Raw genomic sequence first — 12,364 nt, forward strand, 5'->3', positions numbered from 1 at the left:
TTTTCCAGTCGCTCCATATCGGAGCAGGCTGCCTTACTCAGTTTTTCCACTTACTGGCAGGAACAGTTTTTCCCTTGATCTGGCCTTGATTTTTCAAGAGAGGTTTTTTTTTGCAGAACAGAATTTGATTTGTTCTTTGTGATAAAAACACTTCTCTTTTGTGCAAATTGGCGCTGCAGGAGAAATTTTTGTATTTGTTTTTTTGCCAAACATAAGACCTTGAAAATGTGGATTGTAATGGGAATATCCTTTTAACCCCAAAGCTGTGCTACATCTTCCAGTTAGAATTTACAGACAACAAAAGGATTATTGCTATAATTTTGTTAATCTAGCCTACTCCCATAGAAATTAGAGGTGAAAAGATCCATTAAATCACCTAGGTACTTCCCCCTTCCAGTACATGATTGTTCTCCGCAAGTGCTTAGATTTTGGTGGTGCCACTTCTTTTGTGAGACCATTCCACCATCTAATAGTTCAACGCATTACGAAGATGTGTGCTACAGTTTTTGCTAACAATGTGTTCTGGTGTGTTTTAGAGCAAGTGTCAGGTTTGGGTTTTTTAACTATTTAATTGAAGAACTGTTTCTGAAAACTAATAGAAGTTCACAGTTTCTTTGATATTATTTATTTTTAATTTTTTGTTTATTTTTTGTTTTGGTGATCATGTAATAATAATCAGCTTTATTGTGAATAAGTATTAAACAACAATATAGCACACCATGTCACTTTATTCTGGTCAAAGGGCTCTGATAACAGAAGCTTTCCTTTATTCTGAGTTAGTGAAATTGTTTTTCTAATATGCCAGGGATATTTACTGTGTGTTGTATTCCTAACCATTATTTCATCCTCATAGAACATCTGGCTTCAAGAGTTCCTCAGATGTTGCCACCAGATATGTACTTAAACTTCAAGCTCCACACAGAAGTAGAGGAGAGACTTTTACCATCCTCTGTGTCTGATACTGCATATAATTTGGTTAGTACTTAGAAATATTTTCTGATAATACAGTTATAACATGCTGTATGTAACCAGTTGTGTTATTTTGGGTTCGTCTCATCAGCATGAGTCAATTGCATGAAACTTTATAGAAAAATGACTGTTATCCAGTCTTTGAAATAAACAAATATCTATTTCAACTCAAAAACCAAAAACAATGGATTAGAAAAGGGGACAGTTAGCCATAGTACTACCCAGAGTACATATTGTATAATTCCTTTTAATTTTTCCTGCTGTGGTTCAGATTGGACACAAATATATCAACGTGATTGACATTGAAGACAGTGATCTCTTAAAGGATTTGCCTACTATAGTCGAGTCTACAGAAGAGATGGTTACCACACAACAAAATGAGAACTTTGAAGTTCCATCTTCTGCAAAGCTGCATCACATGGCAGCTTCTGTTACCAATGCAATTCCACCTAATGCATTTCAGGGAAAAGGTAACAATCACTTATTTGCTCTTTTATTTTTATTTTTTTTAGTTGAAAATAATTGCTGACAAAAATCCTTCATTATAGCACTGTTGCATTTCCACACGAGACCTTCTGTCCTTCCCTCACCTTAGAGGCCATCCCTCCTAAGGAATTCTGCAGAATTCCCCTGTGCTTTCTCTTTCTCTTCAAGGTCACGTCTCTTCCTGAGAGATTCTGTGATTCTTCACCATTCTCCCTAATGCCAGCATTCAGTAGTGTAGAGGGAAAGGTGGAGTCTATCAGAAGCTTCATGCAGTTACAACCTGCATTATGTTTTAGCATTATGCTTTAGCAAAATTACCACTGCTTGCCACAAATCGCCAGACCTTCTGCAGGTCCTGGGATGCAGGAAGCAGTGACTGATCCCATTCTCCATGTAGGATGGGGGAGATTTATTCACAGAAGCACCATTTACAATATGACTCCCATAGGGATGGTCCCTGCACTCCTCCAAGCCACACCAAAAACATCAGCATAACTGATACACACATACCCGTTATTTAAATATTTACAGTTCACTGTATTATGTTTGTTCTTTTTTATTATTATTTTGAGATTACTATCAAAATGGTCTGTTCCCAGTGCAAGAAAGGGATGTAAAATCAGATGCTGTTAGAGACAATCTAACCTGGAACCGATTGCATGAGGATGTCAGCATCATTCACTCTACAGGACTATCAGCCAAAATCATTAGCAAAGAACACTTTTATACAAAACTGCAGGAAATGGATATACAACTGCAGGCATTACAGAACATAGCAGAAAATATGGAGAAGGATTTCAGCAATACTAAATTGGTATGTTCAGACTGCTCTGCATTTTTTATCCTTCTTTCAATTAAAATTAGAATTTACATTTTGGGATGATGATTTTGTATACTTTAAGAAAGAGAGAATGATGGACTGTCCATTCACCCTTACTGCTGGATCTCTTTCACCATGGCTTTTATTGAGTGTTTATTTTAATAAATAAAAATGTTTTATCAAGGGTACCTTAGATGCCCATTTTAGCATTTTTATAAATCTAATTATATAAATAAAATAAATACCATTTGATTATATAGTGTATTTGGATTGCAGTGTATAAATCCTAGGAAATGCAATTTCCTATATGCCATGACAAAACATTAGAACCGAGAAACCAGCAAGAGTTTTGCCTCTTTATGGTACCTCTAGTTTAATTTTCTTATGAATTTTCCATCTAAAATTTGTTGAAGTTTAATCATCTGTAAAACGTGGAAAATGTTGCTTTAGAACATCTGATGAATACTACAAAGTATTATTTATTATTTCAGTCAATTTAAAAGTATAACTGCAGTTTACTACAGAATGGAAGTAACCTTATTAACCTGAGCCAATGAATTCTGCTTTCAGCTGGCCAGATACCCAACTGGAATTTAATCAGCATAGCTTTACTTCAGCAGAGCTATGCTGATTTACATCAACTGAGAATCTGGCCCAGCATGTAGTCTAGAATCAAGTGATGTTTCGTAGCTATCTACTCTGTACATTATCATGCAAGCTGTTAGCACATCCAAAAAGATAATGAGACAGTAAAGCATAAACTAACTGGAGTAGGAGAATTTGAAAGCATTTAAAAATATTTGAGGGACAGTGACAAATGATGGATCAAATTTTAGCTTTATCAGTTTTGGTTTGGTTTGCAGAGGTATATTACACACCTTCTGGAAACTCATGCATTGCTAGAATTTTGAAATATCTGACTAAGAACATTTACATGGAAAGTTAGTGAATAGCAAGTCAGGCTGTGAAACTGTAGTGCACCCTGCTACTTATTTTAAATTAACCTCATGAGAATAGTTCAGATGAGTAAAAATATGTATAAAAACAACCATGTTATAAGGGTGCACTCCTGAAAACATGAAGGCTTGCCTATGCAGAGTGTTAGGGTATGTCTACACTACGGGATTATTCCGATTTTACATAAACCGGTTTTGTAAAACAGATTGTATAAAGTAGAGTGCACGCGGCCACACTAAGCACATTAATTCGGCGGTGTGCATCCATGTACTGAGGCTAGCGTCGATTTCCGGAGCGTTGCACTGTGGATAGCTATCCCATAGCTATCCCATAGTTCCCGCAGTCTCCCCCGCCCATTGGAATTCTGGGTTGAGATCCCAATGCATGATTGTGCAAAAACAGTGTCGCGGGTGATTCTTGGTAAATGTTGTCACTCGTTCCTTCCTCCATGAAAGCAACGGCAGACAATCATTTCGCGCCCTTTTTCCCTGGATTGCCCTGGCAGATGCCATAGCATGGCAACCATGGAGCCCGTTTTGCCTTTTGTCACTGTCACCGTATGTGTACTGGATGCCGCTGACAGAAGCGGTACTGCAGTGCTACACAGCAGCATTCATTTGCCATTGCAAGGTAGCAGAGACAGTTACCAGTTCTGTAGCGTCTGCTGTGCCATTGTAAATTGGCGATGAGATGACGGTTATCAGTCGTTCTGTACCATCTGATGCTGTCATGGGTGCTCCTGGCTGGCCTTAGCTGAGGTCGGCCGGGGCGCAAAGACAAAACTGGGAATGACTCCCCGAGTCAATCCCTCCGTTACGGTTTATCTAAAAATAGAGTCAGTCCTGCCTAGAATATGGGGCAAGTGTACTAGAGAACCAGTGTATCAGAAAACCAGAGAGCACGGCTGCTCCATGTCAGATCCTGCAGAAATGATGAGCTGCATGCCAGTCACGAGGGGTGCCCCTGCAACAACCCCACCCGTTGATTCCCTTCTCTCTCAACCTTTCTGGGCTATCGTGGCAGTGTCCTCCATTTGTGTGATGAAGTAATAAAGAATGCAGGAATAAGAAACACTGACTTTTTAGTGAGATAAAATGAGGGGGAGGCAGCCTCCAGCTGCTATGATAGTCCAGGCAGTACAGAATCTTTTCTTTAGACATGAAAGGGGGAGCTGATGGAACTCAGCCCCCAGTTGCTATGATGAGGACGGTTACCAGCCGTTCTGTACCATCTACCGGGAATGACCAGGAGTCATTCCTATTTTTACCCAGGCGGCCCCGGCCGACCTCACCTGAGGCCAGCCAGGAGCACTCACGGGCTGATGATGACGATGACGATGGATAGCAGTCATATTGTACCGTCTGCCACTGGGGAGGGGAGAGGAGAGGATGCTGCTATTCATTGCCGCAGCACTGCGTCTACCAGCAGCATGCAGTAGACATAGGATGACATATAAAAAAGTCAAGAAACGATTTTTTTCCCCTTTTCTTTCATGGGGGAGAGGGGGAGTAAATTGATGACACACACCCTGAAACACCTCGGACAATGTGTTTGACCCTACAGGCATTGGGCGCTCAGCCAAGAATGCAAATGCTTTTCAGAGACTGTGGGATAGCTGGAGTCCTCAGTACCCCCTCCCTTCCTCCATGAGCGTCCATTTGATGCTTTGGCTTTCCGTTGTGCTTCTCACACAGCACTGTGCTGTGGCCTCTGTCTATCATAGCCTAAAGATTTATTCAAATGCTTTTTCATTTTGTCTTCTGTAACGGAGCTGTGATAGAACAGATTTGTCTCCCCATACAGCGATCAGATCCAGTATCTCCCGTATGGCCCATGCTGGAGCTCTTTTTGGATTTGGGACAGCATCGCCACCCATGCTGATCAGAGCTTGACGTTGGGCAAACAGGAAATGCAATTCAAAAGTTCGCAGGACTTTTCCTATTTACCTGGCCAGTGCATCCGAGTTCGGATTGCTGTCCAGAGCAGTCACAATGGTGCACAGTGGGATACCGCCCAGAGGCCAATACCGTCGATTTGCAGCCACACTAACCCTAATCCGATATGGATTTCAGCACTACTCCTCTTGCTGGGGAGGAGTACAGAAACCGGTTTAAAGAGCCCTTTATATCGATATAAAGGGCCTCGTTGTGTGGACGGGTGCAGCGTTAAATCGGGTTAATGCTGCTAAAATAAGTTTAAACGCGTAGTGTAAACCAGGCCTTAGTTGAGCAGTAAGCCAGGTTATGAGTCTCCTGCACACTAGCTTGCAGTGCATTAATTGGTTGGTTGGATTTGGCTATCGCACTGTAAAAATTCTATAGTGTACTTTGATGTCCTGCTGTTTGAAATGGATGTATGTCTAAGTGCACTGCTGAACACCTGGTATATGGTAGCAGGGTGCACTGTAGTTCTTCAATTTTATTCTAGGTCTGCGCTTGTCCACGTGGACAGTTGTTAGAGACTTTTGTCTTAGCGGTATTTGCAGGGTCGGCTGTGGTGCCCCCTTGAGTGCTACACTCATGCGCTGGTGTATCAGGCGTGTCTAACCCTACTCACTCTCAGGGTATGTCTACATCTACAATTTTGCAGCGCTGGTTGTTACAGCTGTATTAGTACAGCTGTATAGGGCCAGCGCTGCAGAGTGGCCACACTTACAGCAACCAGCGCTGCAAGTGGTGTTAGATGTGGCCACACTGCAGCGCTGTTGGGCGGCTTCAAGGGGGGTTCGGGGAACGCGAGAGCAAACCGGGGAAGGAGACCAGCTTCGCCGCGATTTGCTCTTGCGTTCCCCGAACCCCCCTGCAAACCGCAGGGAAGGAGACCTGCTTGCACGGGGGTTCGGGGAACGCGAGAGCAAACTGGGGAAGGAGACCAGCTTCGCCGCGGTTTGCTCTCGCGTTCCCCGAACCCCCCTGCAAACCGCAGGGAAGGAGACCTGCTTGCTCGGGGATTCTGGGAACGCGAGAGCAAACCGCAGGGAAGGAGACCTGCTTGCTCGGGGGTTCGGGGAACGCGAGAGCAAACCGGGGAAGGAGACCTACTTGATAACCAGAGGCTTCCTCAGGTATGCTGGGATACCTGCTTATTCCACGGAGGTCAAGAAAAGCGCTGGTAAGTGTCTACACTTGATTACCAGCGCTGGATCACCAGCGCTGGATCCTGTACACCCGAGACAAAACGGGAGTACGGCCAGCGCTGCAAACAGGGAGTTGCAGCGCTGGTGATGCCCTGCAGAAGTGTACACCTCCTAAGCTGCAGCGCTGTAACCCCCTCACCAGCGCTGCAACTTTGTGATGTAGACAAGCCCTCAGTTCCTTCTTACTGCCGGTGACGGTTGGAGTGCCTTGTCTTGCATCGCAAGAGCATTAGTGGTTCTTTCAACCCCTTGTTCTGTCTCCTTTGTAGTTAATTGTTAGGTACTTAGTTTGGCCATTAAGTTAAGTGTTAGGTAGTAGTTTTAGTAGTTAAAGTCCTGGCTGGGACTTTGCTGCGGAGTAGGGCATGCTCTGTTCCCCAGGCTTTAAGCCATGTTCATTGTGTACCCAGAGTTGCCCATTAATGATCCCCCACAATAGCTGTTTAAAGTGTATGGGGGAATCACACAGAAAAGGAGAGTGCAAAATCTACAAAATCTTTCGCCCTTGAACTCAAATGGAGCGGGATATCCACTCCCAGGGGTAACAGGGAATCCTGTCCCCTTGTAGGGCCACCTGTGCCTGAGGTGCCCCTGCTGGCCAAGGAACAAGTAGGCCGGCCAGCACTGCAGATCCCAAGCCAGGCGGTGAACTTGGTTAAGGCCCAGACCTCTAAGGGGAAGCTAGTTATCAGACCTCCCTCTAAAGCAACGGAGCATCCCTGGACCGCAGATGTCAATCCCCATCATTGCGGCCTAGGAACCCATTGCCACAGCCTCAGTCTCTGGTTAGAAGAACCAGGTCTCTAACACCAACGTCGCCACCTACAAGGCACAGAACACCCAAGTCACAATGGCAATCCCCTTACCCGCAATACTGCTGGGCCTCCCACCAGAGATTGCCATGGTGCAGATCCCCATTGCCTAGGCAGTCCACAGGCATTGATCCCTCATGGTGCGGGATCATTCCTGGTCATGGCACCAGTCTCCAACTCCCTGGTACTGCTTTTCAGGTAGGCACCGTTCCTTGCCCTTTCCTTACCGGTCGCCGATGAGGTCAGCCGATGGACTCAGTCATCTGTGGCTCTGCCCTGGTCGCCAGAAGGGCAGTGATCCGAGTTGGTGGGAGAGTTCAACCCCTCACCCCGAAGAGGCGAATTGTCAGCGGCCTGTGAGACAGGCACAGCTCCGGAAGTGGCAGCAGAAGAAGTGGCCCCCTCAATGGCAGTACTGGAGCCCATGAGGTGTACCCGTCATGCCAGTCCCGCCGTTCCTCTCAGGCCACATCGGACAAACTGCCTCTGGACCAGCTGGCACTGATAGACTCGGCACCATGCTCTGATGTCACAAAAGTGTCACAATGGGCTCCAATGCCCCAGGAGCCATCCCCAGGCAGGCAAAGAGAAGCTGTCCCACCCCCTGTGGTACAGTCATCTTTGTTGTTTCTGGACGAGGCAGTAGCAAGTCCCACGCAAACAAGCAGCCCTCCCAATGACTTCAAAGAGTATGAGGCCCTGCTCAAAAGGGTGGCTGCTAACCTGAACTTGGAGGTCGAGGAGTTAGCAGAAGAGTCCAATGACCTCTTCAACATCATACCCTCTTCCACCGCAGCCCGGGTTGTGATGCCTGTTCTTCCAAGGGTCTTGAGAATTGCCTCTTCCATTCCGCCTACCTCCAAAAAAGTGGAAAATAAATATTATATCCTGGCAAAGGGATTTGAATATCTGTACCTCCACCCTCCAGCAGGGTCCCTGGTAGTGTCTGTCATCAACAAAAGGCACAGGCAGGGCCGGGCCAGTGGCACACTCAAAAATAAAGATGCCAAGAGATTGGACTTGTTTGGCAGGAAAATTTATTCAACAGTCAGCCTGCAATTTCGGATGTCTAACCATCAGACCCTCCTAGGCAGGTACAACTTCAACTGGTGGGACTCCATCAGCAAGTTGAAGGAGGGCTTTCCACAGGACCAAGTCCAGGAGTTTGCCACCTTGGTGGAAGAGGGAAAAGCGGTGGCGAGAGGCACCCTCCAGATGGCCTGGGACCCTATGGTCTCAGAGGCCTGGGTGGTCACTTCTGTGGTGATCATGAGGTGCAGGTCTTGGTTACAGCCCTCCAGGCTATCCCAGGAGATGCAGGCTAGCCTTCAGGATTTCCTGTTTGAGGGAGCAGGGCTCTTTTCAAAGCTGACTAGGGTGACCAGATGGCCTGATTTTATAGGGACAGTCCTGATTTTGCGGTCTTTTTCTTATATAGGCTCTTATTACCCCGCACCCCCTTTCCTGATTTTTCACACTTGCTGTCTGGTCACCCTAGAGCTGACACACAGCTCCATGACCTTAAAGATCTTGTGCCGCCTTCTGGTCCTTGGGCCTGCACACCACTCCGGCCTCCATCTCCGTCAAGGTCATGGGGTGCTATGTTTCCTCAGAGCTGCAAAGCAACCTATTAAGTACCATGCCGGTGCTCAGCACTGTGGTAGGGAGAGATTCCTCTCTCAGCAGCCGAGGGAGAGGCGCCCCTCCCCCAACCCCATCCCGTTCTGGATCTGCTGCAAAGGTGGGAAAGGTATCTCTCCCGTGGCCCTGGCCCGGACCCGCCATGCTGGGGAGGGGAGGCAGGCACCCCTGTCCCAATTCAGCCCTGGCCTGGATCTGCCATGGCTGTAGGAGAGGCACCCCTCCCCACCAACCCAAGTGCTGCTGCATGGAGAGAGAGCTGGGGGGTTCTCTCTCCCTGTCACAGCCCTGGGCAGCCTGCATCCCAAACCCCTAATCCCTGGCCCCACCCCCAAAGCCTACACCGCTGACTGGCGCCCTCACCCACCAGACACCCTAACCCTCTGCCCGAGCCCTGAGCCCCATCATACACTCCAAACTACCTCAGCCCCAGCCCTGACAAATGAATTTTGTTATGTGCACCAATATGGAGATATGTCACACATCCCCTCCATATTGGTGCACAGAATAAAATTCATTCCATACATGGGTGGGAAAAATTAGAACACTGGTGGAGTGTCTCCTGATCCAGCTCCTACAGAAAGGAGAAAGACAAAGCAGTTTTAGCGAAGGCACCCTTTATCTTCCCATTCCTCTGCCCAGCTTGGCCCCTCCAGAGACCAGGGCAGCCAGAAATGGGCATTTAGAGTATGTGCCTGAGGGCGGCCCCCAGCTACTGCCCAGGATCTACCCCTCTGCTTTTTCCTCGACTGTCTACACTCCTTCTAGGCAGCCTGGCCACGTCTGACCTTGGACCATTGGGTGCTCGACACAATTTCTTTGGGTTATACCCTGCAATTCATGTGTGACCCTCCCTCCCATCCCCCTTTCTCGTCCCTCTTCAGGGACTCCTCTCATGAGCAACTACTCGTGCAAGAGGTCGAGAGCTTCCTGCTCCTGGGGGTGGTGGTGGAGGTGTCTCCAAACATGAGAGGGAAAGAGTTCTACTCCCGTTATTTCCTAATCCCAAAAGCAAACAGAGACCTCGGATCCATTCTAGACCTGCAACACCTCAACAAGTCTCTCAAAAAATTAAAGTTCTGCATGGTCTCCCTAGCCTCCATTATCCCATCCCTGGATCTGGGAGATTGGAATGCCTCCTTTGACTTAAAGGATGCATATTTCTGTTTTCCCGGAGCACAGACGTTTCCTCTGGTTTTTGTTGGGCCACTGCCATTTTCAATTCATGGCAATGTTCTTTGGCCTGTTGTCGGCATCAAGAATGTTTACAAAGTGTATAGTGCCAGTGGCCGCTTACCTGAGGCAAAAAGGCATATAGATTTGCCTGTACCTCGATGACTGGTTAATAAAAGGCCAATCCCGGGATCAGGAATGTCATCATCTCGACCTGGTTTGCTCCACCTGTTGCGACCCGGGGCTGTTAATAAATAAGACAAAGTCAACCTTAATCCTGATGCAGCGCATAGAGTAAATTGGAGCAAACCTTGACTCTACTTGGGCCAGGGTTTTCCTCCTCTAAACCCAATTCTAGGCCATGGTGGACCTGATCTTGTGTACACAAGCTCACCCTCTCACCACTGCTCATACATGCCTGCGGCTGTTGGGCCATATGGCAGCCATAACTTACATGGTTCAGCATGCGTGACTCCACCTCAGGCCTCTCCAGGCGTGGCCGGCATCAGTCTACATCCCCAACAGACACAGCATGGACTGTGTAGTCAAGGTCCCGGACAACGTTCTGTTGTCACTTGCATGGTGGCAAAACCCTGCATCGCTGCTGGAAGGAGCCCCGTTGATTACCCACATCTCCAATGTTTCAGACCTGGGGTGGGGAACCCACCTAGGTAGTCTCAGCACGCAAAGTCATTGATGTGTAGTGAACAACTGAGGTGGGACCAATGTCAGGAAGGTCCGCTTCACCTGCCACACCTTCCTACCTCACCTAAAGAGCAGGATGGTCCAAGTCCTGATGGACAGTATAGTGGCTATGTTCTGTATCAACAAGCAAGGTGCAGGAGGTTGGGTGGCAGGAGGGAGTACAGGGTGCTGGCTCTGGGAGGGGGGTCAGGGCTGGGGCACGGGGTGGTGGCTCCAGGATTGGGCTCAGGGCTAGTTTGGGGTGATGGCTCTGGGAGGGACCTCAGGGTTGGGGTTTGGGGTGTAGGAGGGGGATCGGGGTGCAGGAGGGGTCTTGGGTTGCTGGTTCTGGGAGGGGGGCTCAGGGTTGGGGGTTGGAGTGCGGCCTCCCGCTGGGCAGCACTTACCTCCAGCAGCTCCTGGTCAGCAGTGCAGCGTGGCTGCCACTAAGGCAGGCTCCCTGCCTAAGCTGGCCCAACACTGCTTCTAGAAGGGGCCAACATGTCGCTATGGCCCCTGGGGGCAGGTGGGTGGCACGTGACTCTGGGCACTGTCCCTCTCTGCAAGCTCCTCCCATGTAGTTCCCATTGGCCATAGCTCCTTGTTCCCAGCCTATGGGATCTGCAGGGGCAGAGCTTGCAGGCTGAAGCAGCGCGCGGAGGGCGATCCCTGTTCCTTGCCCGGGGGCTGCACTGGCTGCTTTCGGGAGTTGCATGGGGCCAGAGCAGGCAGGGAGCCTGTCTTAGCGGGAGCCCTGCTGTGCTGCCAGAGATTGCAATTGACCGGTTGGTAACCACTGCTCTAGACTGTGAACTCTGAACCGCAGAGGATACTGCTCATGAATCATCTAGAATGGAATCAACATGAGCAAGCACTCAAAGAGGAAAAAACAGCTACCTACCTTCTGTAACTATTATTCTTCAAGATGTGTTGCTCAGGTCCATTCCATTACCCGCCCTTCTGCCCCTCTGTCAGAATTGCCAGCGAGAAGGAACTAAGAGAGGGTAGGATTAGTGGCACCTGATATACCAATGCATGAGTGCGGCACTCAAGGGGTGCCATGGATACCTCTAAGAGAAAAGTCCCCAACGATTGTGCAAGTGGGCATGCACGCACCCAGAATGGAATGGCTATGAACAACACACCTCAAAGAACAACAGTTACACAAGGCAGGTAACCATTTTTTTCACACTCTTGACTTGCTACGCACTAACTCTCCATGTAGACAAGCCCTTAGCATAGGAGTAGCATGAGCTTAATGGGACTACTCATGTGAATAGTATTGTAAACATTAGCAGGGTAAGGTCTTTAAAGATTTAGTTGTTACGTGAACTGATTAAACAAGACTCAATGAAGGCTCTTTGCCTCCTCTCACAGCCAAATTATTTATTTTGTTGAAAATGTTTTGAATAACATTTATTAAAATGTTAAATAAATATTTCGGTTTAAAACAATCCTTTCATGAATGTGATATATAATTGTTTCATTTAAACAAAACATTAATCAAAAATACTTTTATCAAATATGTGGGTTCTTTTCTTAGATAGTAAAAACAATAGAAGATTTAGGAATGGCTGCCAGTCCAAACTTGGGTGCAGATTCCTTGTTCTCTGAAGGTGCAGGTGTTATTGATGAAGGTATGTGTCCTGCGAAATGAGGAGTGGTGGGCCCTGTGGTGAATCATGG

General features: G+C 47.5%; 1 protein-coding gene across 5 annotated transcripts in view; it reads left to right on the forward strand.

The window, feature by feature from the left end:
* CPLANE1 (ciliogenesis and planar polarity effector 1) overlaps window positions 1-12,364 on the forward strand; it is a 180,158-nt gene that overhangs the window by 132,189 nt on the left and 35,605 nt on the right. For all 5 annotated transcript variants that reach the window (XM_030565920.1, XM_030565924.1, XM_030565921.1 and 2 more), the window contains 4 exons: window positions 854-975; window positions 1,241-1,439; window positions 2,028-2,269; window positions 12,222-12,315. In XM_030565920.1, the coding sequence (XP_030421780.1) occupies window positions 854-975; window positions 1,241-1,439; window positions 2,028-2,269; window positions 12,222-12,315 (657 nt within the window). The remainder of the gene's footprint in view (window positions 1-853; window positions 976-1,240; window positions 1,440-2,027; window positions 2,270-12,221; window positions 12,316-12,364) is intronic.

This window comes from Gopherus evgoodei, chromosome 6, assembly GCF_007399415.2.
Source record: "Gopherus evgoodei ecotype Sinaloan lineage chromosome 6, rGopEvg1_v1.p, whole genome shotgun sequence".
NCBI lineage: Eukaryota > Metazoa > Chordata > Testudines > Testudinidae > Gopherus > Gopherus evgoodei.